The sequence below is a fragment of the Bos grunniens genome, chromosome 10, assembly GCF_055505025.1.
Source record: "Bos grunniens cultivar Pamir isolate PY7600 chromosome 10, Bosgru_T2T1.0, whole genome shotgun sequence".
NCBI lineage: Eukaryota > Metazoa > Chordata > Mammalia > Artiodactyla > Bovidae > Bos > Bos grunniens.
In genome coordinates this window covers 18,702,237-18,727,359 of record NC_141174.1, presented here as the reverse complement: position 1 = coordinate 18,727,359, position 25,123 = coordinate 18,702,237, and the positions used below count along the sequence as shown (strand labels likewise).

The 25,123-nt window shown below is 43.0% G+C and overlaps 2 protein-coding genes across 16 annotated transcripts in view; both read left to right on the top strand.

The window, feature by feature from the left end:
* PSEN1 (presenilin 1) overlaps nt 1–15,226 on the top strand; it is a 67,195-nt gene extending 51,969 nt beyond the window's left edge. For 6 of the 11 annotated variants that reach the window (XM_086319890.1, XM_086319886.1, XM_086319888.1 and 3 more), the window contains 5 exons: nt 1,017–1,103; nt 3,848–3,877; nt 3,965–4,138; nt 12,560–12,678; nt 13,975–15,226. In XM_086319890.1, coding sequence (XP_086176016.1) covers nt 1,017–1,103; nt 3,848–3,877; nt 3,965–4,138; nt 12,560–12,678; nt 13,975–14,130 — 566 coding nt within the window. In that variant the 3' untranslated portion in view covers nt 14,131–15,226. Of the gene's footprint in view, nt 1–1,016; nt 1,104–3,774; nt 3,878–3,964; nt 4,139–12,559; nt 12,679–13,974 lie in introns of all 11 variants that reach the window. The other 5 variants (XM_086319892.1, XM_086319891.1, XM_086319895.1 and 2 more) reach the window with 2 other exon arrangements.
* A 5,679-nt stretch (nt 15,227–20,905) lies between these two features.
* The window catches only part of PAPLN (papilin, proteoglycan like sulfated glycoprotein), a 46,987-nt gene continuing 42,769 nt past the window's right edge, over nt 20,906–25,123 (top strand). Inside the window, exons 1-2 of one of the 5 annotated variants that reach the window (XM_086319819.1) lie at nt 20,906–20,964; nt 21,614–21,701. Coding sequence is in view for 3 of the 5 variants with exons in the window: in XM_086319814.1 (XP_086175940.1) it covers nt 24,022–24,088 (67 nt within the window). In the remaining 2 variants the exon portion in view is untranslated. Of the gene's footprint in view, nt 20,965–21,613; nt 21,702–23,990; nt 24,089–25,123 lie in introns of those variants that run through there. The other 4 variants (XR_015134038.1, XM_086319814.1, XM_086319815.1 and 1 more) reach the window with 4 other exon arrangements.

Genomic DNA, 25,123 nt, shown 5'->3' with positions numbered 1-25,123 from the left:
CAAATTCCCCTCCATGTTTCATCGTACCTGCAGTATGTAAGAGAAGCACCGTTTTAGAGTAGTCACATTGCCTCTTAATTAAAGTGTGATGAGGGGGTATATGTGTATATCTAGATCTATATAGGTATATTAATATATGTGTGATTTTGAGGAAGGGACATAGAGAATACAAGGCAATTGACTATCTCTTTATGTTTATTGCTTTTAACCTTTTTTCCTTATTCTCTGTGTATAACACAGTTTAGCATGATTGAAAATCTCCGAAGTGAGACAGAATATGAAGGGAACTTACTTGTATCTTTTGAATTATAATAATTCACTTGATGCTTTGTGAGCCTCTGTTTTTCCTCTGATTTAGTTCCAATAAGTAATTTTCCTCAGTGATTTCACACTATTTTAGGATATTTAACTAGTCCAGTTGTTTCAGTGGAAAATGTTCAAGTTGAGGCTGTGATTTTAGAAAGGTCCACAAAGCTCTATCTTCAAACATGTAAAAATGATAACTCCTTGCTGACAAGATCAGAGTAACTTAAATATAATTTTATTTGAGATGTGATGTTTATGCTAAGAAGATAAAATATTCCAGATAGACATGACTTTCTGGAGGAGAATAGAGTAATGACCTAGGCTGGGAGATTGAAAGGCCCACTGTGGGCGCTACAGAAGATGTTAAGGCAAACACAGGTTAGGAGGAGTGGTAGTTAGAAGGAGTTGAGGAATAACAGCCCGATATCAATAGTGAAAAAGAATTTTCCTTCTGGTTACTTTTCAGGGACTATAAGTGATAATGAAAAGTTTTATTACAGCAGCTGCAGTTTGAAGGCCACAGTAAACATCCAGTTTCAGAATTTTTTCTTTGATCTACTAAAATCAAAGAGAACCTTTTGTGATTTTTAATATGAATTTACTTCTGGTTGTTTCTCTGATTTGTGTGGAGGAATAACAGCCTGCTCTCTGTTTGTGAGCCTTCCTTCTGTGTTCCTAGTGTTTACCTGGACTTTTGTATTTCTCAACAGCAACAATGGTGTGGTTGGTGAATATGGCAGAAGGAGACCCAGAAGCCCAAAGGAAGGTATCCAAAAACTCCAATTACAATGCACAAAGTAGGTGGCTTTTATTATTATTTCCTGATTTGGGGGATCATTGTCATCTTATGAGTTATGAAGCAATGATTTTAAGTACTTTCACTGGTCATGAACTGTTTTGAGAATCTCCTGGAAACTGTAGTAACACCCAGCAGACACAGATAAATACTTGAATTCACATGCTCCAAACCCGACAATCGGCCTAGGTTAAGAATTTCTACCATTAATACCAGTATGAAAATGTTCAAGTTGAGGCTATGATTTTAGAAAGGTCTTAAGCACTATCTTCAAACATGTAAAAATGAGAGCTCCTTGTCTGACAAGGTCAGGGTAACTTAAATATAATTTGATTTGAGATGTGATGTTTATGCTAAGAAGATAAAATATCCAGATAGACTTGACTTTGTGGAGGATAAGAATAATGACCTAGGATAGGAGATTGAAAGCCCCACTTGTGGACACTACAGAAGGCAAACACAGATTAGGAGGAATGGTAGTTAGAAAGAGTTGAGGAATAACAGCCTGATATCAATAGTCAAAAAGAAAGGAAATTTTTTTTTTTTTTTTTTTTTAAGAAAAACAGGACTAACCTTATGAGGAAGCAGACAAACAAAGGCAAAATAAAAGTAGAGAAAGGGCTTTATTGAGATGCTGTTTGTCAGGAAAGGGTGAATTCAGGTTTTATAGAGATAAGAAACTGCTGATTTAGCATTTGACTAACTGCTAGGAGGACACTTTCAACTGGAATTAGTATTTGGGACTCAAAGATATTTGGCCCATTCTACAGTGACCGAGGTAGTAAATCAGGCTGGGACTAGACCAGCTATAGACCTGGTAGAGAAGTGGGAAACGGAGGAAACAGTTGCTCCAGGTCTGGGTTTTGTGTTAACCTTGTTAAGCTAAGACATTGGAAAGATTAGTTACCTGTGAGTATATATGAGTTTGAGTGTGTTTTTATACATCAAGATTTTATTCTTTTGACAAATGTAGATTGAGTACCTGACCATGTGCCTGGTATTTTTTGGCACTGGGGATAGGGCACTGAACCAGAGGTCCTGTTCCTGTGGACCTTGTAGCCTATTTGGGGAGACACACATGTTCAACAGACGGTTCATTCAGTTTGTGATAAGCTCTACAAAGGAGAAGTATAAGTTGCTGTGAAAGTCTATAGTGGAAGACTTTCATTTATTCTAGAAAGTCAGGAAGGCTTCCCTGAGGAAGTGATAATAGGAGATAGCCAGCTGAAGAGTGGAAGAGCTTTCCAGAAGGGGAAGCACCATGGTCAGGGACCTTGAAAGGAGGAGGAGCTGGACAGACTCGCTCGGTGGGGCGCACTTGGTGTTTCGGTGGGGCTCTTTATTGTGTGGACTCCTCTCTGCACACCATGCAGCATGTTTAACATGCCTGGCCCCTCACTCACCCACTAAATGCCAGGAGTGGCTTGGAGGTTGCAGTAACCAAAAACTCCCCCCATCCTAGTTATTTCCAACCACCCCATGTGAGGGAGGTGCTACCCCCAGTTGAAAACTAGTGTGTTACAGGAACTAGAAGTTAGATTGGAGCAAAGGGGTATAGGTCTGTAAGAGGAAAAAACAATAGAACTCAGGGGTTGCCTGTACCTTAAAAAAAAAAAATCAAGATCCAGCACTATGAATATGCTGTTTGTAATTAATTATGGAGGTAAATGCCAAAATAAACAGCCAAAGGGGTTGGAAGTAGGATGAGGATCAGGAGTGAGGAAGGATAGGGCAGGGACTGCTGTTTTTATTTCTAAATCTTATAGTTTTATGATTTTATAAACAACCTCAGAGAAGATTCAGGTTTTATGGAGGCCTGGTTAAGGAAAAAAATACAAATTAAAAATACAAAATTGCTAGAACCTCTCTCAAAAAAAAGTCCACACAAGTAAGAAGTGTACAAGCTTCATTTATTCGTGGTAGATGAATAAATTTGAGCATCCATTACTTGTATAAAAAATAAAATAAGTGAGAAAAAAATATTATCAACTTGACTTATGTATTTTAATTATTTTTGACGTATGGAAGGTTCTGGAGACAATCATGTTATACTCACCGTTTTCAGTCAGACCTAGTCATGATAATAAAATGACTAGCCCATAAAAAAATTCCCTTACTCCTTCCCAGCCTTCACCCTGTAGTCGTGGTCTGCTTTTATAACTTAGTCACTGAAGCCAGTGGCAGGTGCCATCAGTTAGCAAGTGCCGTCAGTTAGCAAGTGCCATCAGCTGCAAAGATCAGAGGAAATGATCTCTCATGTGACCAGAAGTCTTGGCTCATTTTATGACTCAGTAATTATCAGGGGTCCGAGTTCTTTCCCACCTTCCTGCTCTGCCGTCCTTACATGTGGGCTTGGTCCTCAGCACGCTGCTCCTCATGGTCACAAGATGACAGCTGCACTGCCAGGCATCATATCCAGATAAGACAACATCCAGGGGAACGAGGGGCTGCTTGTGGCTTCCTTGAGTCTCATAAAGAGTGAACAAGTATCCCCCACTTTGCAGCAGATTTTGTCTCACCACACATTGGCTGATATGAGCCCCACAGCCTTAGAGCATTCATTGGTAAGAGGAAGGGTGGGGTGACCACGCTTAGTTCGGACTGAACAGAATTAACCACCAGAGTCATGGGTGAGAGGTGGAAACCCAAATAAATCACAACTCTGCCCTCAGGAAATAAGGGGAGAAATGGCTGTTGTGGAAGCAACCAGCGGGCACTGAAATAACCCTTGATTTGTTGTTTAAGGGCCAGCCAACTCACCAGTTACAACGACAGGTAAATTACTGTTCCCATGTAATTTTCTTAAAGGTATAAAGATAATTTTCCAAGTATTACAGCTGCGATACCCACTTTTCCTTGAAGGCACAGAAAGTGAGTCACAAGACCCAGTGACAGAGAGTGACGATGGTGGCTTCAGCGAAGAGTGGGAAGCCCAGAGGGACAGTCGCCTGGGGCCTCATCACTCTACAGCTGAGTCGCGATCTGCCGTTCAGGACCTTTCCAGCAGCATCCTGGCCAGTGAGGACCCAGAGGAAAGTATGTGCCTTTCTCTACACTGGCAAGTCATGCGAGTCCTGGGTTTTTAAGGTGCTGCAGTTTCATACTCTTCCCAAAATAACATGAGTCAGAGTGTTCCAGTCTAATTCTAAACAGCAGTGCAGTTTTTACTGAGAAGTAACAATAGTTGCTGCTTTTCTCATAGTTAAATTTATTAATGGACCAAATTCTACCCCTCAGATTTTTTAAAATTATCCCTTAATAATTTGATAATATCCTTGACCTTTGGCATTGATTTTGTAAGGTAAAAAAAATTTTTTAAATATTATTCCAATAAAACTTAAGGTGTACAAAAATGTCATTAATATATTTCGTTCTTTGCTGCACAGAGACCCATGAATTTAAATGTTTTGCCCTTTTACATTGTTCCTGCCCTTTTTTGGCAAGCACTGCATTTTATTAATTTTGAAGAAAATCAAAGGGATTTAGGTTCTGTGCAGTAAAAGTTTGTTCAGTGTCTGAGGTGTGTAATTGCTCAGATTCAGGTCAGCACTCAGGGCTTCTTAGGATATTAACCCGTAGAGCCCACTGGTTAGGGCTCAGTCACCTCCTGAGTTGGTATTAGAGAGGTGATTTACTGAATAAGAAGAGATTAGCACATTTCCCAACCAAGTTACCTCAGTGTTTTCGTTTTCACAGAAGTGAAACTCTTGATTAAAACATACAGAAGTATTAAGTAGTTTGAAAGAAACAGACATCTAGATCCCTTCTCTAGTCACTATTAAGTGTGACCTTGACATTGTCCTTTAGTTTGAGCAGAACAGTTCTTACAGCTCACCCTTAGTCTTTTACCTGGGTTAGAACCTGGGCAGATCCATGACTGTGGTGCTGGGTAAGTTTTCCAGATGTTAGAGTCAGCTGCAGCCTGCACCTTTCACACTCCTGGGAAACCAGACGCAATCACCTCCTCTTTTAGCCAGGCTTGAACTTAACCTTTGCTGGTATTGTCTCTGCCTGCAGAGTTACCACTGTAATTAGGTTGCCTCTTCTGTTCTGTCTCTTCTTTTCTCAATGATGTGTAGAAACAAAAGAAGTCAGCAGTATAGCGGTTGAGCATGACAGCAGTGGGATTCTCTCCTACTTTTTTGGGATTCTGTCCTGCTTTTCCTACTTAAAGAGTCTCTCTCTCGATGATCTGCATCCTTCATCAGTAACTTTTTCTTTTTAAAGGAAAACCACAAAACTGTCCCTTCCAACTTCAGATTAATGTTTCGTTTATCTGGGACCAGTATAAACTAATAATTGACATTCTTTTCTCTTCTAAGCATCCAGCACACACATAACCATCTCTTCATTAGTGGTTTATTCTGCACAAGTAAACCAGACTTGTGGTTACTTACAGAAAATTCTCAGTTTACAATAGAATTTGATATGTATGTAAAGACATGTGTGTCTTCCAAAACAGCCCTATCAAAATCAAAATTTAATCAGAAAACTGAACACTGAGAGTTTTTAATTAGAAATGTACAACATGTTTATTCAGTGGTCTGCATTGGAACTGCAGAGTCCTAACCACTGGACCACCTGGGAATTCTCCTGAGTCTATTTTAATTTTGCTAATAAAATATACCTACATTTCTCTGTCCATTGAAATGAATTCTGTGAAGCCTAACTATAGCATTTGCCATAATATTATTTAAGCAAACATAAGCCAGTATATGAAAAGTGAGGCGATAATTTTAAGCTTGATGGTACATTGTTTTTGTTTATTTTTTGGTAAACCTCTGTTGAGACATAACTCACATACTATACTATTCACCCACTTAAAGTGATGAAAGTGAAAGTTACTCAGCCGTGTCTAACTCTTTATGACCCCATGGACTATACAGTCCATGGAATTCTCCAGGCCAGAATACTGGAGTGGGTAACCTTTCCCTTCTCCAGGGCATCTTCCCAACCCAGGAATCAAACCCAGGTTTCCCGCACTGCAGGCAGATTCTTTACCAGCTGAGCCACAAGGGAAGCCCTACATTTAAAGTGATGGCCTTAATATATTCACAGAATACCACAGTTGACTTTAGAACATTGTCAATACCCCATAAAGAAACCTTACACTCTTTACTATTACCTCATCAATCCCTCTCATCCTGCCTTCCCCTTTAAAAGTGTGCAGTGCAGTGGTTTTTATTATAGTTGTATAGCCATTACCACAAGCTAATGTTGGAACACGTTCATCACCTCAGAAAGAAACCCTGTACTCATTACTCCCATCCCCCCAAAAAACCAACTAATGTACCGTCAAAATAGATTTGCCTTTTCCGGCCACTCAGCTAAATGGAATCATCCAGTATATGGTTCTCTGTACTGATTTCTTTCACTTAGCATAATATTTTCAAGGTTTATGTTATAGTATGTGCTGGTACTTGGTTTCTTTCTATTTTTTTGATTCACTTTTGGCTGTGCTGGGTCTTTGTTGCTGCTTGAGCTTCTCTCTAGATGTGGTGCGAGGGCTTCTCATTTCAGTGGCGTCTCTTGTTGCGGAGCACAGGCTGTAGCACATGGGCTCAGTAGTTGCGGCTCCCAAGCTCTAGAGCACAGGCTTAGTGGTTGTGGTGCATGGGCTTAGTTGCTCCACAACTTGTGGGATCTTCCCAGATCAGGGACCAAACCCATGTCTCCTGCACTGGCAGGTGGATTCTTCACCCCTCAGCCACCAGAGAAACCCCCTCATTTCTTTTTGTAGCCAAATAATATTCCATTTTAAGGATATGTCACATTTATCATCCATTCATCAGTTAATGGACATCTAGATTTTTTCCATTTCGAGCTGTTAGGCATATTGTTGCTGCGAATGTTCATGTACCTGTCTGTGTGGACATATGTTTTTATTTCTCTTAGGTTTATGCCTACAAATAGAATGCTGGGTCATATGATAACTCTATATTTAACCTTGTGAGGACTACCAGATGGTTTTCCTAAGTGTCTGCACCATTTTACATTCCCACTAGCACTGTTCATATGTTCCAGTTCTTACACGTCTTCACTGATATTTTTTATTGTCTGTCTTTTGATTATAATCATTCTAATGAATGGAAAGTGGTATCTCATCAGGGTTTTGATTTGCCTTTTTCCGATGACTAATAACGTTGAGTATCATTTTGTGTGCTAGAATTTGTATGTGTTTACTTTTGGCTTTGCTGGGTCTGTGTTGCTGCGCTTGGGCTTTCCCCAGGCGCAGCGAGCAGGAGCACCGCACAGCACTGCTGTGCAGTGCACAGACTTCTCATTGCAGTGGCTTCTGCTCTGGTTGCGGAGCATGGGCCCAGTTGCCCTATGGCATGTGGAATCCTGCCGAAGCAGGGATCGAATCCATGTCCTCTGTATTTGCAGGCGTATTCTTAACCACCAGGGAAGTCCATCATCTGCATTATTTTTTAAAATTTATAGCTTTTTTTTCCTTCCCTGAAGAACTTAGTTTCTTTCAGTTAGTTTCTTATAGCACTATTTGGAATCAAGTCTTTTTAAGGCTGTCATTTGTTTAGCCACTGTGTGTGCCAAGAACTTTTCTGTATTATTTTTAACTCTGATACCAACCTTGTGAAATAGCTCTGTAATCCCCATCTTGTAGCTGAAGAATTTGAGGGTTAAAGAATGAGTTGGGCTCTGTTGCACACTTGAAACTGGTGGAAGTATTCATCATTCTGGGAAGGTTAGCAAGTTAAAGGATAACTGACTCTCTAATTCAGAGCATTGAATTTCATAGGTCATATGGTTTATTTTTTGCACTAAGGAAGACTTCACTCTGGCTTCTACAACTTAAAAAGAAATGCTGGCTACTCAGTAAGATTTTATTAACCAGCACCCGGCTCCTTTCTCACACACATCTGGAGCAGACCCTGCTTCTCAGGGCTTTCAACCCCTGTCTTCCAGAAGTATCTCAGGCAACAAAGCTTTAAGACCAGGATCAAACTTCAGTTGGCAATAGTTACTTAACAACCAGAAAGGTAAAACCAAGTTGTAAAGCTTAATGGGTTACTGTTGAGCCTCAAGTCAAAGAGTATTTTTGAATCCATAGTTTTGAAAAGAACTTGAAAAGTTAAAAATATTGTTTGACAATAGAAAATCTAGGACTTCTGCATTTCTGTGTAAGTTTTAGGAATCAGCTTGTTAATTTCTATAAACTGATCCTAAAATTTATTTGTAAATGTAAAGAACTTAGAATATCCAAAACAGTTTTGAAAGAGAAGAAAAAAGATGGTGGACTTAAGCAATCTGATTTCAATGAAAGCTTACTTTAAAACCACAGTAATCAAGACAGGCACAAGGATAGGCATGTAAACCAATGAAACAAAACTGAAAGTCCAGAAGTAAACCTTTATATTTATGGTCAGTGATTTTTTTTTTTTTTACAAAGGTGCTAAAATAATTCAGTGGCAAAGGGATATAATATTTTCAACACAATCAAAAGTTAACCCAAAATGTGTCATAACCTGAAATGTAAATGGCAAAACTATAAAACTTCTAGAAGAAAAACTTCATGACCTTGGGTTGGGCAAAGAGTTTGTTAATACAACAGTGATACATAGAAGAAAAAATTGATAGGTTGGACCTTGTCAAAGTTTAAAACTTCAAATGATACCATTTAGAGAAGAGATATTTAGGAAATTCCCTGGCAGTGGTTAGAGTTCTGTGCTTTCACTGCTGAGGATGAGGGTTCGATCTCTGGTTGGGGAACTACAATCTCACAAGCCACATGGCACAGCTGAAAAAGAGAGAGAGAAGAGGTATCTGTATACTCATGTTCATAGCACTATTCACAGTGACCATGAGATGGACGCAACCTAAGTGTCCATTGACAGATGAATGGATAAACAAAATGTGGTGTATACATACAATGAGGTATCACTCAACTTCAAAAAGAAAGGAAAATCTAACACACGCTGCAGTATGGATGATCCAAGACATTATGCTAAGTGAAATAAACCAGTCACAGTAAGATGAATACTGTATGATTCCACTTGAATGAAGTACCTCTAGTAGTCAGACTCAGAGATGGAGAGTGGAATGGTGGTTTCCAGGGTCTGGAGGGAGAGAGGAAGGAGTTACTTAATGGATACAGACTTTCACTTCTGCAAAATGAAGAGTTCTGTGAGTGGATGGTGGTGATGGTAGCACAACAGTGTGAATGTACTTAATGCCACTGAACTGTGTATTTAACCACATTTTAAAAAAAGATAGTATTAACAAAAGCAAAGGGGGACTTCCCTAGTGGTTAAGAATCTGAGGACACAGGTTCGATCCCTTGTCCAGAAAGATCCCACGTGCTGAGTGCTGCAGCTACTGAAGCCTGCACTCCTAGGACCTGTGCTCTGCAACAAGAGAAGCCACCACAATGAGAAACCCAAGCACCACAGCGAAGAGTAGCCCTGCCTTTCCGCACTAGAGAAAGCCTGTGTGCAGCAGTGAAGACCAATCACAGCTAAAAATAAATTTTTAAAAAATTTTAAAAATTGGGGGACTTCCCTGGTGGTCCAGTGGCCAAGACCCCATGCTTCCAGTGCAGGGGGGCCGGGTTCAATCCCTGGCCAGGGAACTAGATCCCACATGCTCTGACTAAGACACAGCAAAGCCAAATAAAAATAAGTAAGTTTTTTTTTTTTTAATTAAAAATTTTTTAAAAAGGAAAAAAAGCTACATACTGAGAGAAAATATTTGCAAATCCTGTTAAAGAATTTGTGGTTAGGATATAAAAAGAGTTCTTACAACTCAATAATAGGAAGATATTTTAAAAAATAGGGTAATACTTTTAATAAACATTTCCTCAAAGGAGAAATATAATGGCTAATAACCACATGAAAAGATACTCAACATCATGATTCAGAATGGCTTTAATCAAAAAAACAGCAACACCAAGTGCTGGTGAGGACTGAAGAAAGCAGAAGCATTGTGCACTGCTGGTGGGAATGCACAGATACAGCCGTCATAGAGAACAACTTGGCAGCTTGTCAAAAGGCTAAATGTTAATTTACCACATAACCCAGCAGATCCACTCTTAGGAATCTCCCCAGTGGGAATGAAAGCAGTCTGCCCACACAAAGACGTGTGCACTGATGTTCATAGCAGCATTATTCATAATAGCCAAAAATGGAACACAATCTAAATGTCCATCAACTGGTAATGGATAAACAAAATATAGTATATCCATACAATGAAAAGCTACTTATCAGTGAAAAGGAACAAACTGTAGATACATGCCAAAATCATGGATAAACCTCAAAAATACTATGTTAATACAGATGGCCAACAAGCACATGAAAAGGTGTTCAACATCACTCACTATTAGAGAGATGCAAATCAAAACTACAGTGAGGTTTCACCTCACACCAGTCAGAATGACCATCATCAAAAAGTCTACAAATAATAAATTCTGGAGAGGATGTGGAGAAAAGGGAACCTTCCTGAACTGTTGGTGGGAATGTAAATTGTTGCAGCCACTATATAAGAATAGTATGGAGGTTCCTTAAAAAACTAGTAACCGTATGATTCTGCAACCCTACTCCTGGGCATATACCTGGAAAAGACAAAAACTCTAGTTCAAAAAAGATACATATACCCTCATGTTCATAGCAGCACTATTTACAGTAGTCAAGACATGGAAGCAGCCTAAATGTCCATTGACAGGTGAATGTATAAAGAAGATGTGGGACATACATACACAGTGGAATATATTCAGCCATAAAAAAGAATGAAATAATGCCATTTGCAGCAACTTGGATGGACCTAGAGATTATCATACTAAGGGAAGTAAGTCAGAGAATGATAAGTATCATGTGATATCATTTATATGTGATATCTTAAAAAAGTATACAAATGGGCTTACTAACAGACTAGAAATAGACTCACAGACAGAAAACAAACTTGGTTACCAAAGAGAAACCTGTTGGGCGGGGGATAATTTAGGAGTTTGGGGTTAATAGAGACATAGTATTATATATAAAATAGTAAACAACAAGAACCTACTATATAGCACAGGAAACTATATTCAGCATCTTGTAATAACCTGTAATGGAACACAATCTAAATATATATATATATAAAAAACTGAACCACCTTGTACATCTGAAACCACCACAACATTGTACATCAGCTCAGTTCAGTTGCTCAGTCAGTCGTATCTGACTCTTTGCAACCCCATGGACTGCAGCATGTCAGGCTTCTCTGTCCATCACCAGCTCCCACAGATTGCTCAAACTTGTTTCCTTTGAGTCGGTGATATCATCCAGCCATCTCATCCTCTGTCACCCCCTTCTCCTCCTGCCTTCAATCTTTCCCAGCATCAAGGTCTTTTCCAATGAGTCAGTTCTTCGCATTAGGTGGCCAAAGTATTGGAGCTTCAGCTTCAGCATCAGTCCTTCCAATGAATATTCAGGGTTGATTTCCTTAGGATTGACTGGTTGGATCTCCTCGCAGTCCAACGGACTCTCAAGAGTCTTCTCTAACACCACAGTTCAAAAGCATCCGTTCTTCAGTGCTCAACTTTCTTTATGGTCCAACTCTCACATCCATTTCCATACATGACTCCTGGAAAAACCATAACTTTGACTAGACAGACCTTTGTCAGCAAAGTAATGTCTCTGCTTTTTAATATGCTGTCTAGGTTGGTCATAGCTTTTCTTCCAAGAAGCAAGCATTTTTAAATTTCACAGCTACATTCACCCTCTGTAGTGATTTTGGAGCCCAAGAAAATAAAGTCGATCACTCTTTCCATTGTTTCCCCATCTATTTGCTGTGAGGTGATGGGACCGGATGCCATGATCTTGGTTTTTTGAATGTCACTATACTTCAACTTTTAAAAATTATATTAAATGAAAGAACCCAGTCACAAAAAAACTTCATATTATGAGTCCATTTCTGTGTGTCTAGAAAAGTAAGATTTATAGAGTTAGAAAGCAGATCAGTTGCTTAAGGCTTGAAACACAAGTATCTAAGTGGGGTGATGGAAATGTGGTAGATTATGCTGATGGTTGTACAACTCCAAGTTTTTTTACAGTCATTGAATTTGTGCATTTTATGAAATAAATTATACCTCAGTGAAACTGTTTTTCAAATAAAAGGAGATGATACCTATCTCTTAGGGCTTCTTGTGAGGGTTTATTAGAACAAGTGCCAGGTACAAACTAGGCAACAATAGATGACAATTACTATTTACTGTCATTATTTTTTATATATAACAGCAGCATCTACTGTTAAGACCTCAGAGTCAGCCCTATAGTATAGCATCTGAACATCCTGTTACAGAAACCGCCCCCCCCAAAAAAGGAAAACCTAATTAAAGCCTAACTGTATAATATCATTTACTGACTTCTCATTCAGTGTGGGATGGGGAGGGGGCACATTTTTAATTTGTGAAGTCATAGCAAAGAGTGACAAACTTTTATATTCATAATCTTTCCGTTTTAGGGGGAGTAAAGCTTGGATTAGGAGATTTCATTTTCTACAGTGTTCTGGTTGGTAAAGCTTCTGCAACAGCCAGTGGAGACTGGAACACAACCATAGCCTGTTTTGTAGCCATATTAATTGTAAGTATACATTGATTAAAACCTGTTAGAACTCCTTATCTCAAAACTCTGATTAAAAGGCAGTTCTTTTAACCCTAGCTTGGCTGAGTGTTCCAATCACCTGGGGAGCTTTTTAAAAACAAATAATTGGATCTCACCCAAATAGTTTCTCCACGTGGCCACACATTGAAATCACCTGGGAGCTTTTAAAACAGTGCTTCTCTGAGATATTATTTGTTTTAATTGTGTATTTTTTTTAAGTTCCCCCAGGAAATTCTGGTAAGCACCTCTGACTAGGAACCACTGCTTCAAGCCTGGCAGCATAAATAATTGTGTAGAGAATTAGATCAGTCTTAAAGGGGTAAGCAGTTCCTCACTTAGTGTGGGTTTGGTGGCAGTTTTGCATTTAACGCCACGACCTGCAACATCCAGTGTCCTCTGGGCAGGCAGTATGAAGCAAGAAAAGCTAACATAGTGCCTGATCACACGTAGATTCTGCTTATAGAGTCACAGTGTGAGCCTGAAGCTTTCAGAACTGTGATTTTAAGTAACTCATAAGATATTTCTTACTGCTGTTTTTGCTGGAGGTGTGATGTCTCGTGTGTGTGTGTGTATATATATGTATATGAGTGAAGTTGGATGAAAGGTTAGATGAGAGCCTTTACTTGTGTATTTATTTTGTGATTATATTTGTGATTTATCTTGGGCATATGACCAGTTAGAATTTTCATTTATTTCTCTTTTGAGGTTAGTTTTCTGGATGTGTTTTAGTGTCTCAGTTAACTAGGGTAAAAAAATGGGCTGTATTATATAGCTGCTCTGTGTTTACAAGAAAAGACTGTACAGTTTATAAACAAACGTTTGTTGGTTTATTCCACGAGCACTTCTTTGCCCCCAGACAGCATAAAGAATATTCTTCACCTCTGGGATTTTTAGCTAGCCAAACTAAACCTACAGTAGCCAAGTCAATATTTTAGATAGAAATTTCAGTATTGTTAATTTATTTAAAAATTCATTTTGCTTATTTTCAGATTCTATTCCCTACCTAGAATTAGGGGATGAAATATCAATAATATATGGATAATAATCTCTATTGTGAAGAAAAATAGTGTTTCCAGATTCAGTGAAAAAACTTTTGTTCTAAAATTTAACCTCAAAGGACCGTGTATTCAGTTAACTAAATTATTATTATTATTTTTTTTCCGCTCCCTTTCTCCAGTTAACTAAATTAAGACCAAGATTTGTGATTGAGTTGATTTGCACAGAATACTTGCATAATTATGTCTGCATTTGTGTTTTTTCCCCCCTTCTCCACAGGGTTTGTGCCTTACATTATTGCTCCTCGCCATTTTCAAGAAAGCATTACCAGCTCTTCCAGTCTCTATCACCTTTGGGCTTATTTTCTACTTTGCCACAGATTATCTTGTTCAGCCCTTTATGGACCAGTTAGCATTCCATCAGTTTTATATCTAGCATATTTACAGTTAGAATCTCATGGATTTTTCTCCTTTGACTATAATAAAATCTGGGGCGGACAAAGGTGATTTTCCGGTGTCCACATCTAACAAAGTCAAGATTCCCAGCTGGACTTTTTGCAGCTTCCTTCCAAGTCTTCCTGACCACCTGCACTATTGGGCGTTGGAAGGAGGCTTCTACAGAAAACAGTTTTGAACACGTCATTGTGGTGAACTGAGTCCCTCAATGCAGAAACTACCAGATCTGAGGGACAAGGACAAGGCAAAGCCATGGGCCAAAAAGTTGCTGTGCTCCCACCAGCAGGTTGACCTGTGGTCACAGGTGGACTTTACCAACGCTGCAGACTCTCAGGACTACCATTACCAGGAGGTTAAGTGAAATGGTTTAAACCAAACAGGACTCTTCATCTTAAGCTACATATTGAAAATCAACCTAATAAATCTGTATTGAATTCTGAACCTTTTTGGGAGATACCATAAGGAGAGCAGGCACCAGCAGCAAAATGGAATGATGGGAAGGGACTCAAACTTTCAGACTTTTTGCTGCAGACTTACTATTTTTAAATAAGACTTTTTTTCACCTGAGTCAAGTCAGAGGTATAGGTTGATTTTGACACTTCTTCTCAAGCACTGAAGCTCATTACTATCTGTGGCTGCCATTTCTTCCCAAGGCCAGTCTGAACTTATTTGAGGTGGCTTTATCTTAAAAGTCTTAACCTCAGGTTCAAATTCAGTAATTTCTGGAAATAATGGGACTATAACTCAACATTTCCTATCACCCTTAGGTAAATTCTGGATTCTCCAACAAATTCCTAATTTGTAGGCATATTGGGAGGTTCACTTGCCTCCAGGTGCCTCCCTCCTTCCCTCTCTCTCCCTTTACTCCCCTCACGAGCACTTGTCCTGTGTGGTGAATAAGAGCCCTGTTGTGGTAGCAGATGGTCCAGTTGTCATAGGATTTTGCTCTTTGTGTGGCACAAAGAATCTCATGAATCAGTGCTCTCAGCCCTGCTGTCATAATTTCTTCAATAGCAAAATGCAATGTGTGCCCAAAGACAGTAGAATTAAAGAAGAGTAAAATTGCTCGTGAAGCACTTTTCTGTTCTGATTTTTTCCTTTCTTTCTTTTTTTTTTAAACTACAACCCATTGTCTCTTGACAGTAGGTCGGAATTTGAGCCAATAGCCAAAAGCCAGTGGTTTATAAAGTTTACGACTCAGTTGTATCTGTACAAAGCTTGGAGAACACCGTTATTTCCCTTGGTGAGCTGAGGGAGAACCGAGAGTCTGGAGGAGAATCAGCCACCAAGAGGAGAGAGGAGAGGCCCCCAGCAGCCAGTGGGACAAGATGAGGCCACGTCCTGTGAAGGAGAGGATCCGAGTGATTCCTCAAGCAACTCACAACAAGTGTTCTGCAGTTTCCCTACCTTTCATTTCAATGTACCTCTGCAAGAGCTGGGCTGCCAAGTTCAGCCCCTGAACAGTTCAGTTGGACAGTGAACAGAAATAGAGTCACTGGCTGTGGGCACATGGCACCTCTGGATGAAGCTTTGCCAGGCACACCCCTTCTCTTACCACAGCCAACCTCAGCCATGGTGACCACAACCCTTCTCCTACCACAGCCAGCCCTCAGCCATGGTGGCCACACCCCTTCTACCGCAGCCAGCCCTCAACCATGGTGACCACACCCCTTCTCCAACACAGCCCGCCCTCAGCCATGGTGACCACACCCCTTCTACCACAGCCAGCCCTCAGCCATGGTGGCCACACCCATTCTACCACAGCCAGCCCTCAGCCATGGTGACCACACCCCTTCTACCACAGCCAGCCCTCAGCCATGGTGACCACACCCCTTCTACTACAGCCAGCCCTCAGCCATGGTGGCCACACCCCTTCTACCACAGCCAGCCCTCAGCCATGGTGACCACACCCCTTCTCCAACACAGCCAGCCCTCAGCCATGGTGACCACACCCCTTCTACCACAGCCAGCCCTCAGCCATGGTGGCCACACCCCTTCTCCAACACAGCCAGCCCTCAGCCATGGTGACCACACCCCTTCTACCACAGCCAGCCCTCAGCCATGGTGACCACACCCCTTCTCCAACACAGCCAGCCCTCAGCCATGGTGACCACACCCCTTTTCCTACCACAACCAGCCCTCAGCCATGGTGACTACACCCCTTCTACCACAGCCAGCCCTCAGCCATCGTGACCACACCCCTTCTACCACAGCCAGCCCTCAGCCATGGTGACCACACCCCTTCTCCAACACAGCCAGCCCTCAGCCATGGTGACCACACCCCTTCTACCACAGCCAGCCCTCAGCCATGGTGGCCACACCCCTTCTACCACAGCCAGCCCTCAGCCATGGTGACCACACCCCTTCTCCAACACAGCCAGCCCTCAGCCATGGTGACCACACCCCTTCTACCACAGCCAGCCCTCAGCCATGGTGGCCACACCCCTTCTCCAACACAGCCAGCCCTCAGCCATGGTGACCACACCCCTTCTACCACAGCCAGCCCTCAGCCATGGTGACCACACCCCTTCTCCAACACAGCCCGCCCTCAGCCATGGTGACCACACCCCTTCTACCACAGCCAGCCCTCAGCCATGGTGGCCACACCCCTTCTACCACAGCCAGCCCTCAGCCATGGTGACCACACCCCTTCTCCTACCACAGCCAGCCTTCAGCCATGGTGACCACACCCCTTCTCCAACACAGCCAGCCCTCAGCCATGGTGACCACACCCCTTCTACCACAGCCAGCCCTCAGCCATGGTGACCACACCCCTTCTCCTACCACAGCCAGCCTTCAGCCATAGTGACCCCACCCCTTCTCCTACCACAGCCAGCCCTCAGCCATAGTGACCACACCCCTTCTCCTACCACAGCCAGCCCTCAGCCATAGTGACCACACCCCTTCTCATACCACAGCCAGCCCTCAGCCATGGTGGCCACACCCCTTCTACCACAGCCAGCCCTCAGCCATGGTGACTACACCCCTTCTACCACAGCCAGCCCTAAGCCATAGTAACCACACCCCTTCTCCTACCACAGCCAGCCTTCAGCCATAGTGACCACACCCCCTCTCCTACCACAGCCAGCCCTCAGCCATGGTGACCACACCCCTTCTCCTACCACAGCCAGCCTTCAGCCATGGTGACCACACCCCTTCTCCAACACAGCCAGCCCTCAGCCATGGTGACCACACCCCTTCTCCAACCACAGCCAGCCTTCAGCCATGGTGACCACACCCCTTCTACCACAGCCAGCTTTCAGCCATGGTGACCACACCCCTTCTACCACAGCCAGCTTTCAGCCATGGTGACCACACCCCTTCTACCACAGCCAGCTCTCAGCCATAGTGACCACACCCCTTCTCCAACCACAGCCAGCCCTCAGCTGTGGTGACCACACCCCTTCTACCACAGCCAGCCCTCAGCCATGGTGACCACACCCCTTCTACCACAGCCAGCCTTCAGCCATGGTGACCACACCCCTTCTACCACAGCCAGCCCTCAGCCATGGTGACCACACCCTTCTACCACAGCCAGCCCTCAGCCATGGTGGCCATACTGTGAGCATCTATGTGGAACGTGGTTTCCCCCTGAGGCTGAAGAGAGGCCAACTCTCCCTCAGCTTCTTGCTGGTTTCTCTCCAGCTCTCATTTGATCTGCTTTGGGTTCTCTGTGGAGTTTGGAGGATTTGTTTTCTGTTGTGGAAAATTTCTCCTAAGAATTGTGCCAGTACTACCCTGTGTGTAAAATCTGGCTCCTGGGCTGTGAGAACTGCAGGGAAAATTACAGCTCTGCCAAGAAAGTTGGGGCCCGAGAGCAGGTTTTGTCATCTCTCTTTTTTTTCCTTTAGCTCCCTTCCCCCAAGATGCCATTTTTCTCCTCAGGTATGTGGCAACATGGATATTCTCTTCTAGGAGGACACGATTCAACAAGCTACAGCAAAGCCACTTGAACTGCGGTATGTGACTTGAAGCAGTCTTGAAGGGAGCCCTGAGTAGTTTATTTGTGTGAGGCTCCCAAATGTACTATGCCTTTCATGAAGGGTTTACCTTTGAAGAGGATGTGTGGTGTGTGTGATTGTGTTCAGATCCATCCTGTGTGTTACTGGCCTATGTAGAAAGATTGCAGTGGACCTGTCACTTTCTGCAAGACAAAGCCACATCTCCGCATAGAGAGAAGAACATCTTATTTCTTCCAATTGCCAGTCTTAGATGCAGAACTTTTCCTTTGAACCTTCTTAAAGTCAAGTCAGTTGTTTCTGCAATATCAGAATGCTAGTCTTCCACCATGAAAAATAGATTGTCACCAGAGAAAACAGCAATTGCACTGAGGATGTGCCCTCATACGGGGGCGAGGGGTGGCCGTGGAGCCAGAACCATTGACAAAGCATGCCCAGCCCAGCTGACCTGCTTTATAAGAGGGGGAAGGGAGTAGGAGGAATGACGCCCACTGATGTCTGCGTCTGACTGGCCTACAGAGTGTTTACATACAGAATGTTGCCATAAGCCAGCCTGTGGAAATTCCAACCATATTTGGAGGATTTGTAGAGCATTTTTTCCAAGAAGTGCTTGCTGCTCTGTTTCTGATTCTCACCAGGTGAGTGTGTAGTCCTTGGATCACAGAACTCATTATAAATGACTAAACTTTGATCAGAAAAAGAATCTTTCCGAGCAATGTGGAAGAAAATCACAAGTGAACAATTTATTGATTGCACTACAGAAGCAACAACTGATGAGGTGGTGTTTTTAACTTTTAAATTCCTGGATCTCCATTTTTTCAAGTGTTCCTTGGTTTTAAAAACCTTCCTTATGTTACAAACAGATAATATGTTTAGTCCTTGACTTTTACTTGGCCTCAGCAGACTTTATATATCTAGTTTTAATCATAATTTGTAGAAGGTAAGACAGAAGTTAAACCACCATGTAAGGTCTCGCAGGGTCAGACATCTCAAGGAAACCTCTGATCCTGACCCCCAGGGCCTGGCCTTTTGTATTCGCCTGTTTATGATCTAGCCCTAAAGAAAATTAGCTCAGAAACCACTCAGAAAGGTTTTGTTCAATGTCTTCCCTGTTCCTGGCATGGTGCTGGAGTCTAAGGAAGCAAAAATGACTCAAATGTATCCTCACTGTAGCTGCAGTCTCTTGTTTTCTGGTGAATACCATTTTAGCTTCTCTAAAATACTACTTGTCAAAACCCTTATTCATGATTACTATAATTGAGGGCTTAAAAATGTATGTTGCAGAGGTGACCTGATTCTTCCAGAAACCAGTCCTTTCAGTAAAGTATTCCTTTTTCTCTAAATTTGCTTTTGGATAGTATAAAAAACCATCTGATCTGTCGTTTTCAACACCAAGGGTGTCCTGAATGTAGGAGTTTGGGAAGAGACTTGATTTTAAAAGTCCCCAGACACAGGAGACTTAAAAACAGTGGTTTCAGCTCTTCACAACCCTCGTTGAAGTTACAGAGCAAGTTGTCCCAACAAGACCACTGTAGCACTCACATTCCAGATCATCTGGGTGGTGCATGTCAGATCTGTGCATTGAAGGTTATCGGCCTGGTGCAGAAGTGAACTCCCCTCTTGAATGTCAAAGCCGTTTCCCGGGACCTCTGACAGCTTCAGCATCTCCCTGAGGAAGTAGTTGGGTCCACGATGGACCCTGGAATCTGGTGTTAGCACTTCAGCCTGGCCTGTGTAACAGAAAAGACTTCCCAGGAGGCAGTTTTCCTTTAAAAACAAGTAAGCATTGCAACAAGACAGCTTCCTAGTCAACTGTGTAGAGCAGTGCATATAGGACTGCTGTGTTCACCACGAAGCCCAGGTGCCGGGTGTGAGTTTCTGTGGGATCACTGACCCTCACGTGCTCATTGCCTGGCTGCTGCTTCTCCAGACACTGCTTTGTACACGATTCAGACGGACTGAGAATACATCTTTTCAGAGTACCTTTCAAATTCTTGGTAAGATATAATTTTGATAGATGATTGCAGATTTTCCTGTTATTTATCAAATTAATAAAGACTGCATGACTCCAGGTGTGCTCGTCTCCTTACATGAAAGTACTCTCACGTGTAACTGTGAGAACTCTTCAGCCATTATCAGAAAACAGAAGCGCACATGCATTGTTTCCACCCTTTACTCATAAATTCAGTCATACGGACTTTAGCAGGTCATACCTTGGAAGGGTACTATATTAAATCTATTTATGAGAAGTCTTAATTATTTTTAATACATTTCTGAAAAATATTTTTTCTAGAAAAACATCTAACTCACTGTAAAGACTGTCAAGATAACTTACAGGATGTATGTTGTACAGTGCAGAGATTTTATAAGCCAGAGGATTATCTTTAAAAAATTATTACCTAGGTCACATGATGGAAAAAAGCAACATTACTTTTATTGACCTGGTATAGCATATGTTGTCCAATCACTCTACAAAGCTTTTTGTTTCTACACAGAGAATTCCTTACAGAATGTTGGGAATTACTGGTCAAAAATAAGTCTGTGGCAGAAAAAAAGAGCCTATTGTCTTAAGAAGCAGAGAAGGAGTGGATGAGTTCCTGGGTACATTGGCCAAGGGCATCAAAGAGCAAAGAAGGTGTTCTTACCCTCCTATGGGAATCAAGCGTCACTTGGTTTTCTGAATCTTGTAGGCAGTGTCACTAGAGCCTGCCATAGAAGCGTCACGATTTGTCCTCATCAGCTGAGAGGTATCTGATTCTTAGGGCCCCTGACAATGGTGCTCTTGCTGAAAAGGAAGAATGACTCAAGCAGATTAAGAAGCAGGAGTAATGAGGCTGGTTTTCCTGCATCACTAGGTAAGTACCACAGCTTTTTGTGGCCCAACCCCTCTCCCTGGGAATTCTGTGTGCCAAAGTCAGGGGAGACCCTGCCCACCAGTACTTAGGATCTGGTTAAAAGTGAAATGGTAGCATGCTTGCGGAGAAAGCGATGGCACCCCACTCCAGTACTCTTGCCTGGAAAATCCCATGGACGGAGGAGCCTGGTGGGCTGCAGTCCATGGGGTTGCAAAGAGTCGGACACGACTGAAGTGACTTAGCAGCAGCAGCAGCAGCATGCTTGAGTACAAGCAAATACAATATTTACTACGTGGTCTGAATGGGAATGCAGGGTAAAGGAAGGATCCACGAAAGACAGGGGTTAAGGGCAGAGTTTTCTCTAGCAACATAACATTTGAACCGAGTTTGGGAAGAATCCGAATTGGCAAGAAGACTAAGAGCATACACGAAAAACAAAATCAGGAAGAACGTGGGAGATACCCGAGGATAATTGGATTTTGAATTCAGGTGTTGGTTTCCCAGAGGGAAACCTAATTTGCTAACTAAATCTGTTTCCGTATTTACTTAAACTCTACCTCCTTCATTAAATGACTTGTAGAAACTGTGGAGGATGATGACTGACCTACCACAGGGACCTTTCAACAACAGAGCCTCTTGTTCTTGACAGAAACTGATTCTCTTACGTGGGCTGGCCCTTCCGTGCCTGCTACGCTGTGTCCTCGAAAGGCGGGAGACAGAAAAGCCTCAGAAACCAGGTTTGTAGGAGGCTTTAATTCTGAGGCGAGAAGGTGAAGTACTCTTGCTGCCTCAGTTTGTCTTTTTTTTTTTCCTTCTAAAACTGTTTTCATTCTGTAGTAACCTTTTGCAAAAGGAAAGGATTTTGTTGCCCTTTTACCATAGAACACCACAAGGTGAACTGAGGGTAAAATTCTGATTACATTTGTTTTCTTGTGTAGCAGAGCTAGTCAAGAGCCACTAAATTCCAAGATATACATACAGGGATGATTTAAAAGTGGAAACAACACTAGCAGCTAGATAAATGTATTTATACTATACCTAAATACCTGAATTTGAGTGAGTGTTTTAAGGGTTGGTACCTCCTCTCCCGATGTGGTTATCAAGTATCTGTCAAGGAAACTGAAGAGAGATTTTTTTTTGAACTTTTATCTTTCACTTAGATTTTCAGAGATTTTTGTCCATCAAGAACTGAATAACTCATTAGGAAATAATTTGTTTTTCTGTCTACTCACTGGATCTACGTACATCTGCCATAAGATATGGTAAATATTTAATGAGATGACCGAGTTTTAACTTGTTTGAGCCAGATAGATGTGAATGTGTGATTCCTTCGGATTTTCTGAGATGTTAAAAATGACCTCCATGCCACCTTCTGCCATCGTGGTATCTCTTTGGGAAGTCTTGTTTCTGAGACCCCCTAACCCAGCCTCCCTGCCCCTTTCCCTCCCAGTTCCGGGGTCCTCTCTGGAATAGTCCAACAAGAAGGTCATCCAGTGTGAAAAGGTCATCAGGCTTGAGTAACATTCCAGCGGGAGAGAGAGGGCATTTTTATCCTGGGTAACCTGCACGGGGGTCTGAGGGCAAGGTCTGAAGACTTCAGGAGGGTGTCTGCTTTCACACTGATTTCCTCCATGCCTGTGCTCTCTCTAAGGCAGGACTGGGAGAGCTGGGCTAGGCTTCACTTTTATTAATGTGGCTACTCTGCCTTCTTGGGTTACTTCCCTGGCATTTGGAGCTGGGTTCCATGGCAGTTTATTAAGGCCTTCAGCCTTGGTGGGAACCTCTGGTGGCTCAGAAAGTAAAGAATCTGCCCACAGTGCAAGAGACCCGGGTTTGATCCCTGGGTTGGGAAGATCCCATTGGAGAAGGGACTGGCTACCCACTCTAGTATTCTTGCCTTGGAAAATTCCATGGACAGAGGAGCCTGAGGGGCTACAGTCCATGGGATCAAAGAGTCGGACACAACTGAGTGACTAACATTTTCACTTTTCACTTTCATGGTGTAGCCAGCCATCCTACGGGTTAACATGCTCTCGGTGGCCTCACCCCTTTGACTCTGGTGATGTAGGATCCTGCCCTCTAAGCCAGGACACCCCTTTGGTGTCTGATGGATACATGGCAGTGAGCCCAGAGTGGCGGCCCACCCTCAGGAGCGACAGGGACCCGGTTCCTCTCACTGTCCCATCATTCTTTGGAGAATTCTTTCTAACCAACAAGGATTAGAATTCCCCCTTTCCTTTCTTTGGAGAATTCTTTCTAACCAACAAGGATTAGAATTCCCTTTTTCCTTGCTTGTGCAATAGAGTCATGACTTAAACCAGTAAATAATAAAGTCATAGACTTGTTACAAGTGATTATGCAACTTTTGTCATTAAAAGAAATGATTCACCAAGGCAAACCAAGCATTTGTTAATTGCTGCATAAATTGATTTTTGTTTCAAGTCAAATGCACTGGCGAACGTTTCCGTGAAGGAAGGCAGGTGATCTGGCCCAGAGTGGCCCTGTTGCAGTTGGAGCTTACCAGGGACCAGGCCTAGGAGCTGGCTCTGCCAAGCTGACGGCCAAGTGGAGTGGCCAGCGGCCATCTGGACCCCCTCCCCATTGGCCCCTGAGTGTTTGGAAGGCACTGCCTATCTTCCTGGCCACTCTCCAGCCTTCTGGCAGGAGAGGCCTGGCCGCCTCCTCAGAGGGCCCCAGCCCCTGCCCCCCCGGGACTGGAGACAAGTCTGGCCTCGTCTCCCCACTGGGAGCTCAGCCAACCCAGCTGTTTCCCGCAGCCCCTCCCTGCGCCTCTGCCCAGCCAGTTTCTCACAAGACAAACCCCTTGCTCCCAGACTGTGTTGCTCCAGGATTCTGTCTCTGGCTGGTGAGGGGCCAGGACCTGCTCCTTCCTTCCATCTCCCTGAGGGCTGACGTTCCTGTGGCCCACCCCAGTCTCCCAAACACCCTCCTTTGTTATTCTCAGAGCAGACAGCCTTTGTCTGCAGACCGGCTCTGGGACAGGGAAGCCAGCAGAGGAAACTGTCTCATGCACTCCTGATGCCTCTGAGCAAACCAATGTGGGCACCTTCACTTGGACCACAGAGGTGTGCCTTCCAGCTGCTCAAACCCTCCCACGCCCCAGGTAAGGGGATGAGCTGGCCGACGTAAGAGGGAGCTGAGTGCATGCATTCACCCACCCATCTGGGGCTCCTAGAAGTGACTCAGTAAACGTTTGCTGAATAAGTGAGGTAATGGGTGGATTAGGGGTCCACAGGAGGGGATTTCCATGCAGGATGATACATAAACAAGACACATGTGTGGAAATGTGTTTTAAGTAAGAAGAAACATGAACCACTTTTGCCTTTGTTTATAAGGCTGTGCTGGAGATTCTGAAGCCTGAGGTCAGCTGGCCTCATCCGCTTAAAAGACCCAGTATTTATAAATAGGTGGTCGGGGTTGAATCCAAACAGGATTCCTCCCCCAGGGCACATTAGTGACATCTTGAGAAATGTATGGGTTTGTCCTCGGTCAGTGTCACCACATTGAATGCAGGAGGAGTAAAGCACAGTGTGGTTCTTGATACTTCTTATCCCTCATTCAACACACACAAAAAGCCCCAGAGAAACGTACTTGCCCCATAAAACCAATGTCCATGGAGCATTTACTATTGACGTGCCCAGACCCTCCGCAGGGCCCATGACAAGCATTGTCTCGGGCCTCCTCATCTCACCGGTGAGTAGGGCTATCCGCATTTCACAGGTGAGAGAATGGAAACTTCGAAAAGATGAATAACGGTCACAAACACACACGGCCAGAAAGTGGGAGAGGCTGCCCCTGCCCTGGCAGTTCTGGTGCCAAGGCCTGTGCTGCTTACCTCCAAAACGAGGGCACTGTAAATTGGAGCACCGCTCTGCGCCTCTGGTTTCTCTCCTGTAAAATGCAGGCAAGTTTTCTCAAATTTTCTAACTAAAGTTGCTCAAGCAACAGAGGATCTTGAGGGACCTGCAGGTCTAGGGCACAGCCCAGAGTGGCAGCCACAGGCAGCAATGTCTCCAGAGTTTTAAGAAAATCAAAGTTTTAGTTTTATTTCCCGATGCATTTTGTTGTTTTATTCTGGTAAAACACCCATGACATAAAATTTACCATCTTAATTTTTTTTTTTTTTGGCCGAGCTGCA